The sequence below is a fragment of the Tyto alba genome, unplaced genomic scaffold (genome assembly GCF_018691265.1).
Source record: "Tyto alba isolate M040663 unplaced genomic scaffold, T.alba_DEE_v4.0 Super-Scaffold_16, whole genome shotgun sequence".
In the NCBI taxonomy this organism is placed as follows: Eukaryota; Metazoa; Chordata; class Aves; order Strigiformes; family Tytonidae; genus Tyto; species Tyto alba.
This window is the reverse complement of record NW_024881278.1, coordinates 13,764,853-13,788,873: the sequence shown is the minus strand read 5'-3', so window position 1 is coordinate 13,788,873 and position 24,021 is coordinate 13,764,853. Positions and strand designations below refer to the sequence as shown.

The following is a 24,021-nucleotide window of genomic DNA, read 5'->3' as shown; positions in this document are numbered from 1 at the left end:
GAATCATATCACAATCCTCTGATGAAATTCTCAACCAAATCCTCTTCAGGGAGGACAGCACACAGGCTGGAAGAACCCACCAGTCAAAGGAGCTGAAAAGGGACATAAATGGCTCTAAATCCATGAGGAAAACACAAATGAAGGAACGTACAAATTCTCCCAACTCTGTCTTGATGTAATATTTTTTGTTTTGAATTTACTATATCACTGGGGAATCCAAAATATTTTTTTAAAGGGTAAAAAGCAAACATCAGGCCTAGTTACCCAGCGTCAGAGCCCTGAGTGGGGAGGCAGCGCTTGCCCACTGAAAGGCCCGACGCGCTGCACCACAGCTACGGGCCGCGCCTGGCACGTCACTCTGGCCCGCACAACCCGCCGTCCCCAAACCTGAATACAGGAGAAGCTGGTAATGAACCTCCTGAGTCAGAAGTCCTACCCTGACAGGTAGGACAAGGTACATTTTACATTCTTATTTGGCATTAGCTTTTCAGCTGTGCTAAACTAATTCAGCGTGAAAAAATGTAGAGGTTTGCTTCTGACTATGTCTAGGGGGATTGCGAGGTGGGTTAGAAGACTCCCCAGAAGTCTTCTGTGCCCATCTGAAAAACAGCTTTACGACTTCTTGAAAGCTTTTCTTTTTTTTTTTTTTTTTTTTTTCCTCTTATTTTGCTATTTTGAGACAGTAGGCTGCTTTCCTTTTTCACACTAAAATTACAATACAAAGTAACAGATTTCTGGCCTGTATAATGAGATTCTGGTTTTCCATTTTAACTCCTTACAACTCAGGGGTGGTTATACCCTGTCTGTTTTCCAGGTTGCAGAGGATTTGGGTGAGACCTTCATAAGAGACTGAGGCTATGATCCTTCGTTGGACCATGGCATATCAAGCAAGGTGGGATGCAGCCTGAGGATTTTTTTCTCCTCAGAAAGACCACCTCCTTAACCCTCCTGTGCTGTACAGCACAAACACGTATGGAAGCAGGATGGAAAGGGCAGAAAACAGTGAACAGAAGGATGTGACCCATGTGTGGAGGTGTTTCAAATTCCTAGCCTGACTGTTGGTTATTTCAGTAACAGCCAATTTGATATTTTTTTTTTCTATTGTGCTTTTTCACATTCAATATTCACACAGAAGTCATCAACTGCAGAAGGACTGCATTTGTCAGAGAGAATTTTTATGTTCTTCAAATGCTGAAAAGCAGTACCCTGTGCAGACAGCCAAAGGGGAAGGCGGTAAGAGCCAGGCTGGATCTCAACTAAGAGTCAAATTTGCTGCAGCACCCAGGGGAACCAGAAGCCTGCAGCTCAGTGAAAACTATGAAAAGTGATTCAAATTTTGACGTTTTTAGACCCTATGACAGAATACAACAGAATTCATATTGAGATGTTACAATGAGAAAACTATGAGTAAACAGTGCACTTCATAGTACTGCTATGTTTTTTTTTATTAGACATTAAGATATGATTGATTTGATATGCCCACATGCCAACTGTTGTATTAGAGACAGATTCAAATAAAGAACTGAATCTACTGACTGAAAGCTGGGGTTGAAATCACGTTTTTAAGAGAGAATACTATCTTCAAACAAACAGTTATTTAGGACTATTCAAAAGTACAAAGAAACCCCATTCGAGCCCTCAGAAGTCAGTTCTGTCTTCCTCCCCTTCTTGTTTCCCTTACTCCCATGCTTGTTTTCTGTCTAGTATCCTCCTCCATTTAAATAGCTGGTCATTTGAAAGATCAAAGTTGCTATTTTCAGTCAGTTAACCTACGGTTAATCACACTGTTGCTTGATTGTTTAAGTAGAATTATTTGTATACTGTGCACCTAATGACTAACAAGGGGACTGACAGTAAGTTCTTGACTACATGCCATGTTAGAGAAGGTGCATACTCACATAATGAGTAGTTTTAGTTAGTTTTGACCCCTGTTTTTATAGAGTTTATCAATATTTGAACTTATATGACTTGATTAATATCTGTATTCATTATTATTGTTTGGCTGAGACTCAAGCATTGCTTTCTTCTCTCTGGAAACCAAACTGAAAAGCAAATTTTTTAGAGCAGGGAAGAGCAGTTTGGAACTTAAACTAGCAAGTAGACCAGTTACATCTATAAATGATTTATTAACGTGATATATAAGCAGAATTAATAAAAAACTTTCCTTGGACATGTGTCATGTCTTCAGGAAAAGTCTGAGTCTAAGTAAAAACAAAGTAAAAATTTTACTCGATTTCACTCAAAATTTAAAATCAAAGATCATTCCTAATTGGTGCCTATGCCTCAGCTCCAACCTGGAGAGACTCTTCTGAACTCAACACCAGTCAAACGGCTTCTAGTAAGGTGTTTATTTTAAAAACTGGAAAAGTTTTTCCACAGTTCTTGACATTATCAACACCATTATCAAAGTATTTTAATAAAACAATGCTTCATAAGCAAGTGAAGTTACATACATGCCTAACAATATTTTGTTTCACAGATTAAAAGAAAAATGCCTACTCTGTTTTGGAACATAAGAAAGCAATGGATGGTGTTTAAATACTGGTGTTTTTAACACTCAACCACAGACTATCTGTTCTAAATAGATCACAGAATCATAACACAGAAACATAGAATACCAGGTTGGAAGGGACCTCAAAAGGCATCTGGTCCAACCTTCCTTGGCAAAAGCATGCTCTAGACAAGATGGCCCCACGCCCTGTCCAGCCAAAAGTTTTAATATATAATTAATTTCCTTTAATAAATAAAAATATTCCTTAGAATGTCTTTGTAAATTATCTTATTTCTTCTCATGGATCTGTAACTGAGTAGTACACAAACTATGTAACAGTGGGAAAGTACCGCCTGACTTATACATCTTTAATATAACAAATAAAACAAAAACCCAGCATTAAGATTTGAATGCCATAAACACATACTGAGTGATTAAAAAAATCATGGTTCAAAATGAACAACTAGACAAAAAGTTTACAAAAAAGCCTCTGTCACTCTCCTGAAAATTGCATGTACTGAAGTGAAATTTTACTCAAATACTGCATTGATGTGAAATCCTCCATTCTGGCACCAGGTGAACCATCTGACTCATAAGACCAGACTGGGCAAGTAATTCAGCTATCTACTTTAAGATATACTTTTTATAAAATAAGTCACATGCATCTTGCTAAATAAATTCTGAGAAAAATTATTTTTCTCCCTACATTTCAGTTGTATTAGTATATTAAGGACTTTGTGGCAAGACTAAAAACTTAAAATTATAAAAGACAACCACCACTTTATAAAGTATGCAATACTGAGAGAAGATCAGCTAATTAGTAACAATAGCAAGAATTTACTAGTTGAATTGTGTTTGAGCTAATCATGTTTTTCCTCTTAAATAGACTCAATTTTCCAGTTTCCTCTTATCTCTCTGTGGTCAGCTTTTAAGCTTCCTAATAAAGCCTGTGGAAGGGACCAGCTCTGACGTCCTGTAAAGTAGCACATAGCAGACATGGTTTCCAGAGTTCTTCTGGTTAATATATTACGCAAATGTAATTAAAAATCTCACTGAGATTATTACTGGTGCTATTTGAATGTTGTACAAACGAGTATCACACCATCAGACACTATCAGCCAAGACTTCTCATTACCGTAAAATACAAATGAAGTTGAAGCCTGCAGTATGAATCTCACATAAGCATGCGTATCTGAAATATTTCACACACTAGCTGCATTTTTACCTTAAATGTACATTTGGTCTTCAGTAACTGCTGTACTGTGTTCAAGCAGACCCAGTTACACAAACAGATCACAAGATTGTGTCCCAGACCCAAGAACTACACCAGGATTGTGTCAAAATTTCTAACAGGATACCAGAAACATCTTCATCCCAATTCAAGATATTTTCTCTTTTCATGCGGCAACAGGAATTTCCCAATTTTTCAGAACAACTCTATTATTTCATCACTCTCTCTAGAACAGAGGAATTAGAAGATTTTTGATGCTGTTAATAATATTCTATACACATGTTAAATTGCACTGATCTGGCACTAGGGAACTTGGAAGTAATAGTAGAGCCAAAACATGTTTGTGAAATGCTTATTGATCTGAATTGCACAAGAACAGCCAAAATGTTATACAACACTTTCTAACCCACAGAAATCAGTACCTGCAACAGGAAGACACACACTCAAACTGAAAAATCTAGGCTTTTCACATTATATTCTCCAAAACATTTCAGTGTTTTAGAGGTTTCCTGTTAGTTTCCTCAAGACATTGTAAGATATGTACATTCAGTTAGTGTAAACTGGGAGGAGGGAGGACACAAATACATTGAGACAGGCAGAGTTTGGCAGGCAGCGACAGAAAGATTACAGCAACACATTCAAAAGATAGGTAGGGAAATGGGCAGGCTGCTTTGCATTCATGTAGATACTGTCAGAGTATAGAAGTTACTAACTCATTTGAAAATTATGGGACCAAAAGTTTAGGTGCTGGTATATTAACAGAAAAAGCAGGAAAATGACAGAACAAGCAAAACGGGATAACAGAACTCTTATCTCCCCAGGGAAACTGCACTGAGCAGCTTCTACGTTTGTTTGTGTTTCTAATGAAGCTGGCATAATTGTTGATGACACATACTTTTTTTTTTTTTCCTCCCCCTTTTTTTTTTCTTTTCTAAAATCTTAGGCATGTTAAGGTCAGACATCATCATTTATTAGAAATCATTTTTTCTTAATTGGAATTAATTCTGATGGAAAGGTCTAGTCTGAACTCAGATACTTACAACACACAAGTGCTGCATTTCTTGCCCATGACATCCTCAGCACCCTTCCTACTTTTTTATGAGACACAAGTTAGTCCCACTTACGATATTCAAATGGGAATAATGATGTTTTACATTTCAGCATTCACAACTCTACTAGTATTTGGCTGTCAAAAAAATCATGACATTATTAATACAGAACCTCAGACAAATATTTTCCAGGAACTATGGTTTAAAGCAACAGGGTAAGCAAAGACTGAAACAATGTTTATCGAAGAGTTGCAACTTGACACTTATTTTTTTTTCTGGGTCCACTGGACAAAAGCCATCACTGTAAATCATGCTTTTGTTATTTAATTTCCTACATCTTTCAGGGTTTTACATTTTTAAAAAGGAACACCAGCTTTGTGACGCAAGTGAGTAGAAAGAGAATGTTATTTGGAGCTATTGCAATTAATCAGACAGAAAACATGTAGACTATACTAATATTGTACAACTTTCACTTCCTTAAACATAACACATAATATTTAGAATGATTATGAGGAATAGACTCTGCAAACACTGGGAGCAAAATCTGAATTCCTTTTCATGTGTAATTCATGAGGATCAGATAATTCACAGAATTATGAATTGAGACCAAATCATGTATGAAAATATTTTAATAGATTTTTTTTTTTCATATGACAAAGAGTGTTACTGAAACAGCAAACAATACACTAGTAAATGTATTGGTAAGGAACTGGCTAAAGGAGAAATGACAATAGGTAGTGCTGAAAGAGGAAATATAATCAGAGGAAGATTATTAGTGGTAATCCTCCAGGATCAGTTCTGAAACTGATTTAACATTTTAGTTAATAACCTTGTCGCAAAAATAAATACGAGCTAATAAAATACGTAGATATCACAAAGCTGGGAAGCAGCAGTAACAGCAGGGAAGACTAGAATATCAGACATACAGAAACAGCTAAACTGAAGACTATTATAACAGAAATCAGATTAACTTTAACAGTGTAGCAGTTAAACAGTTTAGCTGCCTTCAAATATATGCTAAGAGCTTATCAACTGTAAATGACAGACAAGGAACTGGGTACACCAAAGAATTATATTATATCTGTTCCCTTTCAGTGCGATGGAACTGTGGTTCTGGGTTTCACTAGAAGAAATACTCTAGCAGAGAGCGAAAACTACTGCAGCTAGAAGTTCTTTCTAAAATGTCATCTGAAATACTATTTGCAATCCTTGTCATTAAAGTTTCAGAAAGCTGAAAATTATCTGACCACTTTAAGAGTGAACAACAACTTGAAGAACAACCATACTCAAAATTGGCATGAAACACTACTTCAAACACTGTGCTCTGTAAAAGAAATCTGTAAGATTTTAACTTACACATGAGAAACTTCAATCAGGCTACCAAACAAACATATGCCAAAATGTAACTGTAGCTCCAACAGTATGAAACAAACCAAAACAAAGTAGTCACTGTGGTACAAAAATTTAGTTCTTTCATCACTACTAAACTCTTTAGTTAGACCCACAAGTCAATAAAGAAATGTTATCTTGTTCAATTCTTCTTTCTATTTTGCAACACCTTCTCATGATCAAAACCAGTCTTTGAAATACCTCACATACAGATTTCTTATCTTGCCTTAATTTTTGCAGTCCCAAACCCTATTAGCCTTTTTAGAAGGATTCATAACCTAAAATTTCTGCTTACTCTCAGCTGTAGCTTGGCTGTTACTACACTTACAAAGTCAGAGACAAGATTAACCTGGACTGAAACTCCATAGCTCTACTGCTCTGCTACAAAAATGAAAATATGTCCATCACATGAAATGACACACTGTGTTTATTTTTCACTACACCTGTATTCCACTTCCCTTATGTATTAAATGAGGATATGATTAGCTATCTTCAAAATCCCAGACAGAGCGTGTAAAACTCCCATGCACCTCGGTGGGATGCTATCTGATGCCCAGTTGACCCTATTCATCACTTAATTGTCAAGAATTACTATGAGACAATTTCAAGCTTTTGCTTCTTTGGTTTTTGTAAACCGTTCATGGCTTCTGCTGATCACCATGTTATCCACGTGGCACTCAAGTCACCTCTTTTCAGTCTCTAAGACAGCCCTTTACATGCTCAGTTTGCAGCTGCAGACTGTAGAAAGATTTTGGTGTACCAGCTTAGTCAGTATGGAAGTAACAATTTATCTTTTGCCAAGTAAAGCTACTGCAGCATATACACAAGTAAGCATATTAAAAATGAAGTGCGCTTGTATAAACATAACATGCCAATACATTTACATGCAAAATTAGCATTAAATTAGTCTATGATACTTCTGGCATCTGAAAATGATTGTAAGAATACACTTTTTCCAGATCACTGCACTAGAGATCGAAACTGAACTTTCATACTTTTACTTAGAAATATTCTATATTTCTTTAAAGCAGAAAACAATAGCTCTATTTAATACATAGGGCCCTATCATGTTAAATGACAGGAAAAAAATAATAATTTGAGAGAAAGAATATTAAAACAATAGATTCATTATTCTTACAAAACAGAAATGAAGGGAAAAAATGAAAATGTATCCTAAAAACTCTCATCTTATAAACCATTCAGAATGTGTTCTGGTAGGTTCAAACCTGTAAAACAATCTCTATTCCAAACGAAAGCCAAGTAAACATGTAGGAATAAGCCAGGCCAAGTCTGAAGCATATGTCTACAGGTCTTCCACTATGCCATATAGTAGCAGACCTAAGACATAAACAGCTTGATATATGTTTTTTGCTTTCATTGTTGTTAGAAAACAAACAAAACATTGACAAGCATGATCCAGATATAATAAGCACTATAACATCTGCCCAAAACTCCTGACAGCAACAAAATGAGGAAGGAACTGTAGGCAAAGGTCATAAAGGAAGAAATGCATTTGGTCTAAATGCATCCCAGTATCTCCAGTGTCTGCAGTAGCTTGACAGAAAAACATCTCAGGACTTTAAAAATAAAAAGAGAAATAAAGAGTGTATTGCTTGATAAAACACACTAAAATTACACTTATTAAGAATAAAGGACAGTGTTACTGAAAGTCTTTCTATTCAAGTTGCATATGTAATACTTTTTTTTTTCTTTTAACATAAAGCATAAGGCACAATGCTTGCTTAAAAATAAAACAAATACATAATTTTTTAAATATCTCAAATAGGAACTTAAGGCCTGAATTTTTAGCCCCTAAACTTAACCAGAACCCTAAAAGAGCTGTACTTGCATGAAAGTACATTCCTTTCTGTGCTAAATGTTCAATTTTCTATATGAGGAAGACATAACTTTGCTACTGTTATTCCAGATCAGATTTTAGCCCCGCCTCCTCTTTTTTTTTTTTTTTTTCTTCTCTTCTAGCCAGCATTTTCTCTTTTGTACCTTTCTAATGCCCTTTTCCTGGACTTTACACACTCTATCTGATTAAAAATTACTGAGTTACAGTGGCAGTAATATCATGGCTTCCTGCTGCACAAGGAAACACTAAGGGCTGCCCCCAATAGCTAATAAAGAAAAACTGAACAGCATAAACATCACAGCACCTGAGTCAATAAAGATTTTAATACAACTTTTCAGATAAAGCTCCACAAGGTCTTGCTTCCCTGACCCCAACCATGAAGCCTTCCATAACTGAACCAAAAATGACCTTACGCAAGCATCTGCTTTGTAAGCAGTATTCTAATTTGCAGGATGTTAAGTGACCTATTTTTCCTCATGTAAGAAGTTAAAACCTAGTAATATTTTGCTGTTATTAAAAAAGAACATGAGTTAGGCTCTTTAACAATACAACAGCTCTTCTGGAAATATAACAGGGAAATGCTTACTGTAAAACACCTGTAGAAAAGGAAGTATTACATTTAGTGGTTTAATTCACTTTAGCAATTTAATTCAGAAATTCAAACACCAGATTTCTACTTGTCAGATCTGAAAGTTCAGACAGTGAAGACTATCTCACTCCAAATCCATCAAATACTGGGAAGAATGCTTTAGCAAGAAACTAGGTTAAAGACAATGGTTTAAAACACTTAGAATGTATTCGAGCATCTCAATGTTATGGTTTTATACTAACACTGAAGGAATATCAAACAATAAAGCCAAGTTATTATTTCTTATTTATGTAATGACAAGTCTACATAACACTCAAATTCAGAAGATGGTAATGAATTTGACCTGTGCAGCTTCTAATCTCATCTAATCTAATAATCATAGAATGGTTTGGTCTGGAAGGGACCTTAAAGACCATCTAGTTCCAGCCCCCCTGCCACGGGCAGGGACACCTTCCACCAGCCCAGGTTGCTCAAAGCCCCGTCCAACCTGGCCTTGAACCCTTCCAGGGAGGGGGCAGCCACGGCTGCTCTGGGCACCCTGGGCCAGTGTGTCACCACCCTCACGGGAAAGAATTTCTTCCTTATGTCTAATCTAAATCTGCCCTCTTTCAGTTTAAAGCCATTACTCCTCATCCTATCCCTACACCCCCTGATAAAGAGTCCCTCCCCATCTTTCCTGTAGCCCCCTTTAAGTACTGGAATGCTGCTATGAGGTTTCCCCGGAGCCTTCTCTTCTCCAGGCTGAACAACCCCAACTCTCTCAGCCTGGCCTCACAAGGGAGGTGCTCCAGCCCCCTGATCATCTTCATGGCCTCTTCTGGACCCCCCCGAGCAGGTCCATGTCCTTCTGATGTTGGGGGGCCCAGAGCTGGGCACAGCACTGCAGGTGGGGTCTCACAAGAGAAGAGTAGAGGGGGAGAATCCCCTCCCTCGACCTGCTGGCCACACTGCTCTTGATGCAGCCCAGGCCACGGTTGGCTCTCTGGGCTGAGAGCGCACATTGTGGGCTCACAGTCAGTTTTCCATTCACTAAGACCCCCAAGTCCTTCTCGGCAGGGCTGCTCCCAATCCCTTCATCCCCCAGCCTGTATTTGTGCTTGGGATTGCCCTGACTCAAGCTACTAACTTGCACTTGGCTGTGTTGAACATAAAACCAATCGTATTACAAATAAAAAGGAAGAAGCAAAGGGCCCATAATGATAAATATAATAAAGGTATTCTAAGGAGGAACGTGAGGAACACATACAGTATTAATAAATGATAATTTAAGACACTATGAAAGGAAATAGTTCTGAAATAAATACTTTGTTCACAAAGAGATAATGAAACGTGAAGTCTGTAGAAGGCAAAAGATGAAATAGTCTCCTTCTAAAATAACAAAAAACTTGAGAATAACAAAGACTCCATCACACAACTGCCATCCTCATTTCTGTCTGCATCATTCTGAACTTTATAAATGAGAATAAAACCACTGAAAGTGTTAATTACCAGCTCTATCCTCAGCCACCAAACACCCTCAGAACCACAGTCACCAGGACTAAAAATTCAGAAATAAGGAAAATATTTTTGTCCTACTTTCCTGATGTTGATTTTGGATATCAGATATAGTAGTAGAGAAAATATTTCCAGGTCTGAAATAATCAGAAAAGAATGAGCGTAAAAATTATAGCTTAACTCACATAAAAACAGCTTGCAAATGGGAATGTTTTGTCTTCAAAAGTTATTAAATTCTGAAAACACTTCCAACTTAGTAAGACATTGAAACAGATTTCATATCAGAGCTTATGACAGTTCTAGCATAGACCTTTTTTTCTGCATATACCAAAGTAGTCAAATAAATCTTTATGCTAGAGACAGTAGCGTCTCTTGGAATGTTCCATCACATTTAGCATCCACTGAGCTTTGCTATAAGCATTATTATTTGGAAGGCAAGACCAGGGGTTTTTTTCTTTATATAAGACTTTTGGCATTAAGAATTTTCCCATTAAACGTTAAATGTACCCTTTTCAAGCAAACTTTATTTCTTGTCTGTCTCTCTCATTTTCACTTTTAAGAGGGTTTACATACTACTGTTTTATGACAACCACATCTAGTTCCTACCTAAACAGGATCATATACCATCTGACAGACTGCTCATATTCATCTACCTTTCAAGCAACTGCACCCAGAAGATACACCAGCCTACATAAAAACAAAAACCACCTTCATCGTCACAGTCCTCCTTTTCCTATGAGCTGCCCTGCTAATAAAGTGTCATTGTCCTAGTAAATGGACTGGTAGGGACTCACCACAAAGAATGGAGGGGTGTGTTCCTTGTCTTGCTGGCCTTCTTCAACTTACAGTAATCAAAAATTTCCTTCCTTAGGAGGTAGGTATCAGACATGAAAGGGGAAGGATTTATTTCTGAGGGTATTATGGCTAACTACATTTAAGATAGCCCATCTCCAGCCACTTCTTGTGTCTCTATTTCTTTAAAATCCTAGAGTTGAATAAATGGCCAGATATTTCAAGTACTACCTAATGGATGTATGGAAAAAAAACCAGGCACAATGTGATTAATATATAGATTTTATTGCAAAGACCAGCTTAAAGCGATTCCCTTCTATTCCCCTTTTCCATCAAACAGATTGGAGAATTGACCCAGGTTAGTTAAAATGTCAAGCTACTAACTTGGACTGGTTCAGTTCACTGCACAGCTCCACAAACCATTGTTTCAGCAGAGCAGATGGGATGTTTGGAGCTTGGGTCTTGGGAAGAGAGGAACAATGGGAGAAAAAACGCCAAAGGATGTATTTGTAAAAGCACCTCTGCTGAAAGGACTACTCAAGGCTACTATCACTTAAGGCACTGGAGTTAAGGTCTCTAAATTGCTTCTGCGCAAATAACACAGACTATAGGTCTATGCTAGTTCCATTACACAGCTTTCACTTAAATTAACATTCCCATGAGATACAATACTGTAAGAAACCATTTGCCTTCTACATGATAGCACAGCCAGTGTGATCCACTAGCTCTTGACACTCCAAGCATATAGGGGTCTTTTATTTCAAAATACTTCTAGGTCATCACAGGTTCCCTCAGCAATCCCACCAACAAATTCTAATCAAACACCATTAACCTCATACAATCTTCACTGCAGGTCAGATTCCGCCCTGAAGGGGCACTATGGGAGCAGCTGCCAGCGCTTATAACATACAGGCTCACAGGGCAAAGATGAAAGCCCAGAGTCTGTAAAGATGACCTTTGTTTCCAACCCCTCCTCAGTGGAAAAACAGAGAGAAAACACAGAGCCTAGACCCACAGAGCTCTCCTACTTCTGTAAAGGAATACCTTCTAATGAAGCACTAGCTTACAAAAAACTCACTAAAATAACTTTCTGTCCTGCAGTTTTCCATGTAAAACTAAACCACACAACATTTCAAAGCAATACATTTTCAGTAGACTATCAAAATAATCTTGTGTTATTTTTTCCTTATTTTTCTAGTCCCGTTTCCTTCACTCTCAGCACTTTGTAAGGACATCTTCATGTGTCTTCAACATTATGTCTGTTGCAAAGTTTGGTAAACACTTAAAATATGTTGTTGCTCTCTTTCAAACCCACAATTACAGTTCACTTTACCAAAGGCCAGAGCACTTGGCTCATCCTTGTGCCAACTCAACTCAGACATACCGCGCAATGCAGCTAACTCCCTAGATGGGCCTTCCACCTCCAAATTTTCCACTTAAGCAAATTAATGATCAGGAAAGATGGGATACACCCAGAAGACAGAAAACCACTTATTCAGCAAGTCAAAAATGGATATGCTGGCACTGAAACTTATAGTTGAAAGTGAAATGCATCCTACAAAGAATCCCAGATTTCAGCTAACTACAGTAAATATTTCAGGGATGTCCCTAAAATGATTTTTACTGAGGACAAATAGTACTTTCTTATTAAAAGCGAAGAAGAGGCTGGCTTGACAGGGAACACAATTCTTTTATGCCTCTAATGGATTTATTCCCTTTTATTCAGTATTTCTCAGAAAGGATGTCACTTCCACAGAGAATTCTGCTGCTCTACATTTTAAGAAATCAAATGTTCTAGTGAAGCCCAACTTAAATTTCAGAAGTTGATAAAGAAAATGGAAAGGAAAAAAAAAATGCATCTAGTGGTTTAAAATGCTAGAATTCTTCAGACTAAAAGACAGCCGCAACTAGAAATCCTGAAACACACTGATCAAAACTAACTGTAATCTCGCATACCTTACAGAAGTAGGTGTGTTTACACTTTGCACGCCTATCTTTTCACATGCAAAAGACAACATCTGAAATGTATGTAACTTGAGAGCTTGCCCTGTAGTCTCAACTACCCTCCCAATAACTTAACCAACAAAAATAATAATTAACATAGGTGTTTCATAATCCTTCCAAAATATTTTCTTAGTAAGAAGGTAAGTGAGGATTGTTTTACCATTCAATAGAAAGAAAAGACTGTTTAAAGTGGGTGTGTGCCAATATATGAGAACTATTTTAAATGAGTATTTTTGCAGTAGTCCAGAGGATCATGAGCCTAAATATTGAATGCTCCCTAGCTACAAATTCGCTCTGCACGGAATCACTGTGCAACCCTGCACAGAACAGATGGAGGAAAGGAAATCTAGATGAAAATGACTTAAGCACCTTAACACTTGTAATTCTTTATTATTGAAGAAGCTGGAATGTCCCAAATGAAATTTAGGACAGAGACAGGCTTAGATGCACCCGTACTAAAGTAAGGGCTGTCTCAGAAGACAGCACAAAAGGCAGCAGCACAGACACAGTGAAGGGGCATACAAAGCCACCAGTGGAACCCTCACTGTGCTTGAGACTAGTGAGTGCTCAGGGGAAATTTCTTCCAGTGGCAACCACGCCTTCTAAAGTCTTTTTTGCTTAAAAGGATTTAGACAAAACCACGCATTTTACACCTCAATTTCCACCTTACATAAAATGGAGAGAAAACCTGGCTCACCAATAAAATAATAAAGGAGTTAAAGTCTCAGTTGCAGGGAAACTAAGTTTCACATGTTTGAGGTAATGCAACATGCATAAATAAAGTATACTTACCTAGCTTAAGCCGGTAAGAGTTTTACTCCAGCCCACATGTCAATATTTGATAATGCATGGAAATATAAGCTTTTAACACATACTGTGAGGAATTAAGTAACAACACAGCCTTGAAACTGAAATGAATGTTAATGCATGTAGAGGCTTTTTTCAGCCAAAAACAAACAAAAGGTACTACAAATCTATAAAACACAAATTGATGTTGATTCCTAATACACGTAAAATCTTACCCTGTATGATACTACAGTTTGCAGAAAACTGGCACAAGACAATATTTAACCTTGGCCTACAAGCAGGCATCACTTCATTAGTACAAATTAGTAATTTAAGGTATCAGGGGTAGATATAAGTTTTACACCAATTCCCAAGGAATGCATGCATTTGTGTGAGATATACATACATACTTTCTTTCTCATTGAGAACACCTGCATATACTTAACTTAGATGCAGTTTTCTTTCTAAGGCTAGTCTTGGAGCTGTCAATGTCATTTGGTAACGCCAGTGCTGCTGTATTTATAACGGTAGCAAAGGCTAAGATACACATTAAAGAGAAGCCATCACCTAAATATCAGGTAAAAAACCACATGATTTGTTCACAGAAATTAATTGATTAGAAATGAAAAATCATTCAAGTTTTACGTTTTGATTGATATGATCTCAAAAATATTCTATCACATATTTATTTAAATTAAAAAGTGGATAAAAAGAGGAGTGGCACACTGAGAATAAAGTCAGAAATGCAATTTTTAAAAGATACAAAAACATTCAGAGAAAAAGAAAATCACCACTGAAGTACATTACGTATGGTTAATGTGAAAATCTATCCTGAAAGAACTGGGGCACTAAAAGGAAGCAAACCAAAACAAGTTGCTATCTCATTGTATGAAAAAAGCCTGAAATGAAACATGCCTAAAGCATGATTTCTAGTTCACTAACTACAACTCATACCAAATCCTGATGCATATTGCCTATTCATCTGAAATACCACTACTACAACTGTTACATTAGCCATCTTTTAGTAGTGTTTTCCTTCTTCTCCTGTGTCCTTTCCTGTGTGCAACACTACCAAAAAGGCCGTGGCCACCACAGTTAAGCTTTCAGGAAAAGAGCATTAGCTGTATTTAGATGATGTGTTTCCTTTTCCTTTCTTTTGCTTTACTGGTTGCAAACATCCTAATAAAACTAACAGTGGAATGAGTCCCATTTCAAAGGCAGATCATTTAACATATCCTTGTGCTCTTCACATTTTTAATCTTTGCAAAACCTCCCCTTACAAACAAGCATTGTATTATGGCTGTATTAATAATAAAATGCCAAAGTGTCATTCAGAACTAGGAACCTCACTTGCAAAGCCACAGAACAAACAACAATGGTCTGGGAATGTATAGGGACTTTCTTTTGTTAAACATTCATACTAATAAATATGCAAGCATAATCATTAGTATGTTGTTTTGAACTGCAATGTTACTGAATTTTCTATCAAAGTTTTACATCAACACCTATTTCATCTTGGGGACACTAACTATTTGAGGGTAGAAACATCATGTCTGCTGCATATCACATACTAACAGCGCAGAACTGAAAAGTTTTTGATCTGTTTTAGAGGAAAAGGTAGAGATGGTAGGATTCTGTTCTTCTGGGAAGAGTTACTATCACATACGCAGATTTATTGGGTAAAAGATGGCAGTTTACATAGTACCTTCCACCTGGTAATAGGAAATAGCATCTCAACAGTTTACCTACAAACACATTTGATAAGTTAGATCCAAATTAAAAAGAATACAAAAGCTTTTCACATCAGGTCCTAAATGAACAGTTTCTCAGAAATAACACAGTTGAAAACTTAAAAATTCAAGCAAACTGCCTAAGGAAAATACTCTGCTTGGGTTTTTCCACAAAGCATTATCACAAAGAACTCTTTTTGGCAGGTAGACACAGTTCTTCAACACAATTATCAGACATCAAAATATTCCAGAAGAGCAATTTGCAGCTTAGCACCACTCCACTTTAAAACACTCCTAGCTACAGCTCTTTCATGAAAAGCCACAATCTCAAAGAAAACAAAACACAATCCAGTAACAAACCAAAACCAACCGCAATACACCTTTTGGAAAAAAAACCCACCACCTTTTCTAGAGTGAAGCAGCCAAGTGAGAACAGTAAAAGAAGGAATGGCCAGTATAGACTCTGATTAAGAATGAGGTGGATGTATCAAATGACCTCATTCTGCCAACTTCATGATTGAACTTAAACAAATGGGAGTTTTCCTCCTAATTTCTGTCAGAGCAAAGTACATCTATTGAGTGCATTTTAAAATTCTGACCTTTGTAAGGTAATCTTTTGCTCTGCATACAAAAACTACCACGGAATTCAGTGAAGAATAATACACTAAAGAAAGGATGTGCTAGTTTTGTGTAAAAATCAATCATGAACTCCAAAAAAGCTGGACACAAAGACTTAATATCTTCATTTGCACAGAATATATGTATTTTTTCATATATCAAGGTAATGATAAGTACTACAAATTAAGTACTTCCATATACTCAGCAAAATGCTCTCACTTCATTTTAAAGATAATTTCATTAAGTCCAGAAGAAAATGGTTAAAAGAGTCCCAAGCAGACCACACAATGCTGTGTTTTCAACTTCCGTACAGACTGAACCTTCAGTAAACCTGTTCAAAGTTGATCATATTTCACAAACAGAATTCCGGTTTTGCTTTTATAAATTACAGATCATTAACTTTGAAACACGCTTGTGTGCAAGACTCACCACATACACTCATATATTCATTCATTCTCTGGCCATATGCTACAAGGTTAGCAACAGTTCTCACTAACTACAAGATGTATGCAGGTTGGTTCTATTGTGTTTACTATTACAGCAAATTTGTTACTAGCTTAAACTATTTAATGGGAATTATTTTCATTCCATTGAGTCACTTCCCGTAACTCCAAATGGAATTTGGAGCTCAAATAACTTACCTGTGAACATAATGCAACTGATGAACTGAATCAATAGCTATCACCATTTCAGCCAAATAAAAACGAGCCATATCTTCAGGTAGTCTGTCCTCAAACTTGCTGAGCAATGTAAGCAGGTCTCCTCCAACATAGTAATCCATAACCAGGTACTATGGAGTGGGAATGATAAGAAAACACAAGGAGAAAAAACAAAAACAAGAAACAAACCATTTATTGAGGGAAGCAGAGACTAAAAACCAATTGAAGCTTACAAATTAATTTATTGCAAGCATTATCATGGGCATTAAAAAAAGCTAACCAAGATGCTTAGATGTTCTGAAAAAAAGTAGCTGTTTCAGCCTCATTTTAATATTTAAGCTACTTGAATATGTTTCATGTTTATACCTCTCCAAATACAGTAAGCCTCATGATGAAGTAGTATCAGCTTCATCCACTGTCCCACCACCAAACGTAAAATATTTAGATACTCTGGATTCCCTTGTAAAAACAATGCCCTTTGGTATAATGCAAAAGGAGTAAAGGATTAAAGCACAAACCTATAAAAACGAAACCAACTGTGTTAACTTGTGCTCTCATTTAAGGCCCCTAATTTCTCAGACTTCCCTTTCCCTTTTTTTCCTACCTACTTGTTTTTCCATTAAACAAACTATTTTAGAGAGTAAAGTTTTTAGACTCTCAGATTAAGGCAAAGATTAAGAGACTTCCAGTGGCTCACAGTACAAATCCAGATACTGTTGGCATTGTGCATAAAACAGGATCTGCCAACATACAGTGGAAGGAGTCACCGTCTCTAATTTAACTGATAGGAAAAAATACACTTGATTTCTAATTTATTAATGAAACATAAAACCTGCTTGCCATTGAATCAGGTGCAGAGATCAGAACCTGTCTCCATTTTATGATATTATGACAGAACATAATGTCACTTGCTTTAGAGACATGGATAAAATGACTGGATGAAGTAAACTTAAGAAAATTGGAAAATTCTCAATTAATATATTTTTATCTTAGTGTAGTTTCTTTTAATTGTGGAACAGGAACTGGAAGGGCAAAGGGGGAAAAGGAAAAAAAAAAATCAAACTAATTATAACTAACAAATTATAAGCAATCTAATTTAACACCCACTGCTATGACATTACTTTCAAACTACACTGTGGACAGATTAACTAGAATAGTTTCCCACTAAAGTATATAGTATGTGAAAGCTTTTGCCTAGAGTTCCAACCTCTGCTTCCAAGAAGGCAGCATATATACATATTTGAAACAGTGACTCTTAACAAGAGTATATAATGAATCAGAAATAATAAAAAATATTAAAGATGCAATAATGTATATCCCAATTTAAAATTTTGGAAATGCAACTTAAAGGGAGCTTTTATAATTAGTTCTCATTTGTTCAAGTCTTTCCCACCAAGAAACTAAATATGTGGAACAAATTCTGCTAAATTATACCAGCTATAAGAAAGATGTGGGGCAGGCAGAAATCTTACACCTGTTTCTTTTCCCTCATATTTTCCATAACAATAAATGTGACAAAAAAAGTTCTTAACAATTTGATCCAGAATAACCTGGGCATCCTCATTAATTCTAAGTGAATGAAGAAAGTACAAAATGCATTTCTACAAAATTTTACATTTGCTGACAGTCAAATTTTCATCTGTCGCTTTGTGACACGAATAGTAAACTTTTTAAATTTTGCTCACAAGCCTTACACAAGATAAGTATCTTCTATTTAGTGGTGTTCCTACGCTCCCTCTGAAACAAGATCTACAGTATTAGCTTCTCATGTTTTATGGTTTTAGAAAATACATTAATCATTAAGTTCCAAAGATTCCAAATTGATGTATTTTATAGATATCACCAAGAGCTTAAGTTATTGCTTGGAAAGTATATTGAAAAAAAGTCTTAAGATTCTCATAACTGATGTGAGATCCCTGCACTCATTCTTCAGCATTTTTGAACCAGTACAACTCAGTTTCTGGGTATACGAAAATAATGGAATTTTGGCTCCTATAGCACAGGACTCTGCACCTCCCATTCTGCAAGGAGTAGGACTGTAGCCTAATGACAATGAAATCTTAAACTCCTCAAATACACCAAGACTTAAACTGTAATTCACAGTATTAAGTCATGCACTTGAAGTTAAACACATGCATAGGAATCAAAGCTAAGTTTAACAATTGAATTTTTAATAAAACAATTCAGACAATGCATACATCCCATCAAGATCCATGTCCTTAAAAAAAAAAAACAGTTGTTTTTCTTCAAAAAGCTTTAAAAATACTTTCTAAAAATGCACACAATCTATTCAAGTCTCAAATAATTCTCAAAATACTACTGTATGATAGCACCATCCTTCAAAGAAAAAGAAAAAGCACAAAATTAAAGACATTACATTCTAGTAACTAGTGGAGGTTTAACATGGGCATTTAATCCTAAATCACAGACTTGTTTAGGTCAGAAGAGACCTCTTAAGATCATTTACTCCAACCTCATATGCTCAACTAGGGTCAGATAGAGCAGGTTGATGAGGACTGTGTCCAGCTGGGTTTTGAGGACCTCTAAGCATGGTCCCTCCAGCTCCAGTGTTTGACCATCTCCACAGTAAAAGAAGTGTTTTCTTGTGGTCAGACAAAAATTCCACGTGTTTCAGCTTGTGCCCATTGCCTCCTGTCCTGTCACCAAGCAGTACCAGCTCCCTTGTCTTCATTCCCTCCCTTCAAGTATTTATACACATTGAGAATAACCCCCTAACCCTTCACTTATCTGGGACGAAGAATCCCAGCTCTCAGCCCCTCCTTACATGACAGATGCTCCAGTACCTTAATCACCTTTCTAGCCTTGCACTGGACTTGCTTCAGTAGCCTCATCTCACTTTTGCACGGGGGAGCCCAGAACCGGGCACAGTACTTCAGATGCAGCTGCATCAGTGCTGAGCAGAGAGGAAGGAGCTCCGCTGACCTGCTGGCAACACTCTTCCTTGCAGCCCAGAATACTCTTGGCCTTTCTTGCTCAGAGGGTGCATTGCTGGCTTATGGTCAGCTTGTTATCCACCAAGACCTCAAGCAAAGCTGCTTTCCAGCCAGTTGTCGCCCCAGCAGATACTGGGTTTACTTTATTCCACCCCACACGCAGGACATTGACCTTCCCCTTGTTCAACTTCATGAGATTGCTCCCTGCCCAGTTCTCCAGTCTGCTGAGGTCCACCTGAAAGATGGCACAGCCATCTACCACATCAAACACTTCTCCCTGCTTTTTATCACCTCCAAACTTGCCGAGGGTGCACTCCATCCCACTGTCTACGTCATTAATGAAGACGCTGGCCACACTATTGAGCCCTGGGGTACACCACCACCGACTGGCCTCCACCTGGGCTTTGTGTCACTGATCACGACCCCCTGAGCCCAGTAGTTCAGCCAGTTCTCAATCCACCTCACTGCTGCTTATCTAATGCAGACTTTGTCAGCTTGTCTATGGTGATGTTACAGCAGACAGTGTCAAAGGCATTACTGAAGTCAAGGTAAACAACATCCCCTGCTTAACCTACACAGATTTTTTTTTTAAAGGTCACCTCTGTTACATTTTATTTTAATAAAAAGCACATAGAATTAGTGGTACTTTCACACTAAAATAATGAAAAACAGCATTACTGATCTTTTCCCCAGCAAGCTGAAAATCTAGCTCCTGTTAGCAGACTTTCGAAGATAAAGAACAGAAGCTGCTCTGTGCTTAGTGAAAATAAGGAAATCAGCAAGATTAAAACCAATTCTAGCAGGCTGCTGAGGAATATATAATGTTTTTTTTTTAAATACTGTTAATAGTAAGATCACAATTACATAAAACATGAGATTATTTTTGCTGTCCATATTAAAAAAAGCATGAAGCTGGATGAGAGGTATTTCAGCCAACAGTTAGATTCATAAATGCAGAGCCCTGCCTCTATATAAGCTCCACCAAAACCCATGAATCTGCAAGTATATGAGCTGAGAGAACAGAAAGCAATATAAAGGCAAAAAGCACTGCAAATCTGCAAGAATTCCACGTATAGCACTTCTTTTTATTGGACACACTAGGGGAAAAACAAACTAACAAACAAAAAACAGATAATGACTGCATAGTCATTTTTTAAGAAAAAATTAGAACTTACTAGTGATATAAAAATCCAAAGCACAGGACAATAAAGCCCAAATAAACAAAATCTACCAATGTTTAGTTATTTACTTTTTCAGGCATAAATATTACCAAAATCTTATCACAATCAAAACATATTTTAAGTGAGAAAGATTTTTAAAAAATTGGCACTTTTTCCTCATACTAGCTTCTTTTTCCAAGTCTTTCAAAATACTGGAAAACTAAATAACATTAAATATTAAAGAGACACTTTAATCTACAAATACAGCTTCCAATTCTTATTTATGAATATTTAGTGGCATTCTTCCATGCTGCAAGAACATTTTATTGTTTTATGACATCTTAGTGGGTTTAAGTCCTCAAAAAAGCAAAGGCCAATCAAAATGAACTGTTGTTTCAAAGCAGGGCTACTCCCTATTTCTAACTGTAAAACAGTAATCAGCAATGTTAATCACAAAACTTCAAGTCAAATAGAAAATCTATGTTAGTAAGTGCACTTTTTATATATCCAGTTAAACTGGAGTGACGAATTATAAGAGGAAGATGCAGATAGACCAAGGTTTATCAACAGTCCCGAAGTGGTTTAGAAAACAAAGCTGCATTCCTAAGATATTTATAGCAAAACTGAAGTTTCTGACCTCTCTCCACCCTTCAAAATCTTATGCATAAAATCACAGATCCTCACATGGTCTGTATGGTCCAGAACACAAAATTAATGAATAAAACAAACTATACTTCTGTCTCAAACCACAACTAAGAATCTGCATTACCATCCATATATACATAAAAGCAACACTCACTAAATAGTTTTCATCCTGGAATGCATAATGTAATGTTGTGATCCACTGGTTATCTCCATTCACTAACACATCTCTCTCTTCTCGAAAACAGGCTGTCTGAAGGGGAGAAAAATAATTATAGGCTTTAAGTAAAATATATAAAGAAACACATTTTGCAAGTTGAGTATGCTTTAACATGATATTTTGGGGGTTAAAAAAAAGAATCAAAACTCCCTCTCAGTTAAATAGTCATTTACTACACTCTCCAAACATCCCAAAATCTATGAAAAAGTGGTTATCAGAAAAGTCCACCCTCTTCAAACTTAAACAGTTGTACTTCTCCATATTGTTAAAGTGATGCAAAGCGAGAAATAAGCTGCTGAAAAATCGTAGGATAAAATCTTATCTTTTTTTGTACATATAGATATTGAGATCATGTATCAGTAATGACAGAAGAGCAATATAAGACGAAGAAACCAATCAATAATAGCTTTATATAACTGTAATAGCAGTTAAACAATTAGAATCTGCAGTCTTGTGTCATTTTTTTATCTCATAATGCTGTTAGTTTTACATCTGAATTTTCAAATAAGCAAGGTTCTTTTCATTTGAAAATAGCTGCCACTAATTTCCATGTAGTCATGATTTGATAATCATTAACCAGTTGGGGATTTCTCCCCACTTTTTGCTCAGGAAAAGTAGGACAGAACTGAATACTGCTCTTGCCAGATACAAGCTGTTGGTAAGACATCCAGGAGGACATCCCTTTAATATAAAGGAAGGCAGGAGGCAGAAGGTGCCTTCATAGCAAGCAGAACAGAGGAGAAACAAGAACTGCCAAGAAATGCTAAGGAATACCTAAGAGAAGAAGGCAACACAGGCTCATATGAAACAAAAGAAGATTTAATGTGAAGAAAATAACCAACTGGAAAGCAGCAAGGGAGTTAATTCAACAGAGGTTCTGCAGCCTGACCCAAGAAGTGAACAAAATACGTCACGGAAGCATTTTTGTAGAATGACAGAGGAAAATGACCAAACAGACGAGAAACCAGAAAAAGCTATAGCAAAGAAATATGATAAACTTTGAGGAGACCGAGTTCTCAAGTTAGTATCACAAGAAAACAAAAGGTAACAAATAGAAAAGCCAAGACATCATTTTGTTCAGAAAAAGCTCTAGAAGATAGTGTACAAAAAGAGTAATAACTGTATGGGCTCTATTTAGAAGGCAGGCAGATAGTTAGAGAAAAACATAGACCATAATCTCTTCCAGCACACCCTGCTACTTCACAAAGATGTTTCATCAATTTGAACTGTGCTCTGTGTCTTCCACATTAGGAGACAGCTAAATTTAAGCAAATCCAAGCCTTTTTTTTTTTTTTTTTTTTTAACAATTTCATTTCCAGAAACAATAGGCAGATACCAGAACTCTGACATGGTGGTTGTTGGCTGTGAGATTTGGAAAGTGAAGATTGAAAAGCGAAATACCGTTTCAGATTGAGCTATGCACAAATACACATGCAATAAAAACAGAGCAGAAGATAACCCCCTCCTCCCAGCAAATATATCATACCAAATCTTGTTTTGGTGAATACAGGGAGTAAGAATAATGCAGACCAGGAAAAAGAAAGATGGTATACTTTAATCATAGCATAATCATGCGATAAATCAGTGAAATTTGATAAAATAACAAAACATACTTCAAACAAATGCCCTCAAAGGTTATTAAATGAAAAATGGTCTTGCTGTTGGGAGAAGGAGAAAGGATGATCTTCAGAAGGAAGAAAAGCTGTTGTATGCTTCAGCTTCATTTTTTTTCCTTCCTTGTTTGTTAACTCTTGACATACTTCAGAGAGAGATAATATGAACTCTTGTTTTCACAAGGATAAATGACACCTAGTTTCTCCACTTGCTATGACAAAATTCACAGGATTACTTACTAGAGAGTTGCTACAATTCCACTTGTTTTTGCCATGATTTAACAAAAGACCATGCATTCTTTGAGCATTCTAGACACCCACCTCTGGGCAGTATGCCTAGAGCTGACTGCAACAGCTATTACCACAGTGGGTCACAGCTGAGACAGTAACAGCCGAAGAGTCCACGTGGTTCATGGGCTTTACAGTAATTCATGGGGGAGGAAAAAAAAAAGGTGGTAGCAGTGGTTCTTGTAATCATCGTAATATAGCTCAATTACTTTTTTTTTTTTTTAATGATATTTTTTTTTTTTTTTTTTGTGCCTTTCATTAATTCAACATTACACTCCATCTTCCCTAGGCAGAGTCTCCTCGAATTGTTGGCAGAGACCTCCAGGTCATGAGATCCACCTCTCTATCACAGCAAAGCCAACTTGGTGCTTTGATTCTATCTATACCGTTACCGTGGCCTTCAACCAGCACAGAGTTCAGGCTGCTCGGCTATTCGGTGCTCGTGTCCTCACAG

The 24,021-nt window shown here is 36.8% G+C and overlaps 1 protein-coding gene across 13 annotated transcripts in view; it reads right to left on the bottom strand.

Annotated features, from left to right (window-relative positions):
* CDC42BPA (CDC42 binding protein kinase alpha) overlaps positions 1-24,021 on the bottom strand; it is a 188,809-nt gene that overhangs the window by 94,763 nt on the left and 70,025 nt on the right. For all 13 annotated transcript variants that reach the window (XM_042789351.1, XM_042789354.1, XM_042789352.1 and 10 more), the window contains exons 5-6: positions 21,604-21,699; positions 16,673-16,821 (exon numbers count right to left, since the gene is read on the bottom strand). In XM_042789351.1, the coding sequence (XP_042645285.1) occupies positions 16,673-16,821; positions 21,604-21,699 (245 nt within the window). The remainder of the gene's footprint in view (positions 1-16,672; positions 16,822-21,603; positions 21,700-24,021) is intronic.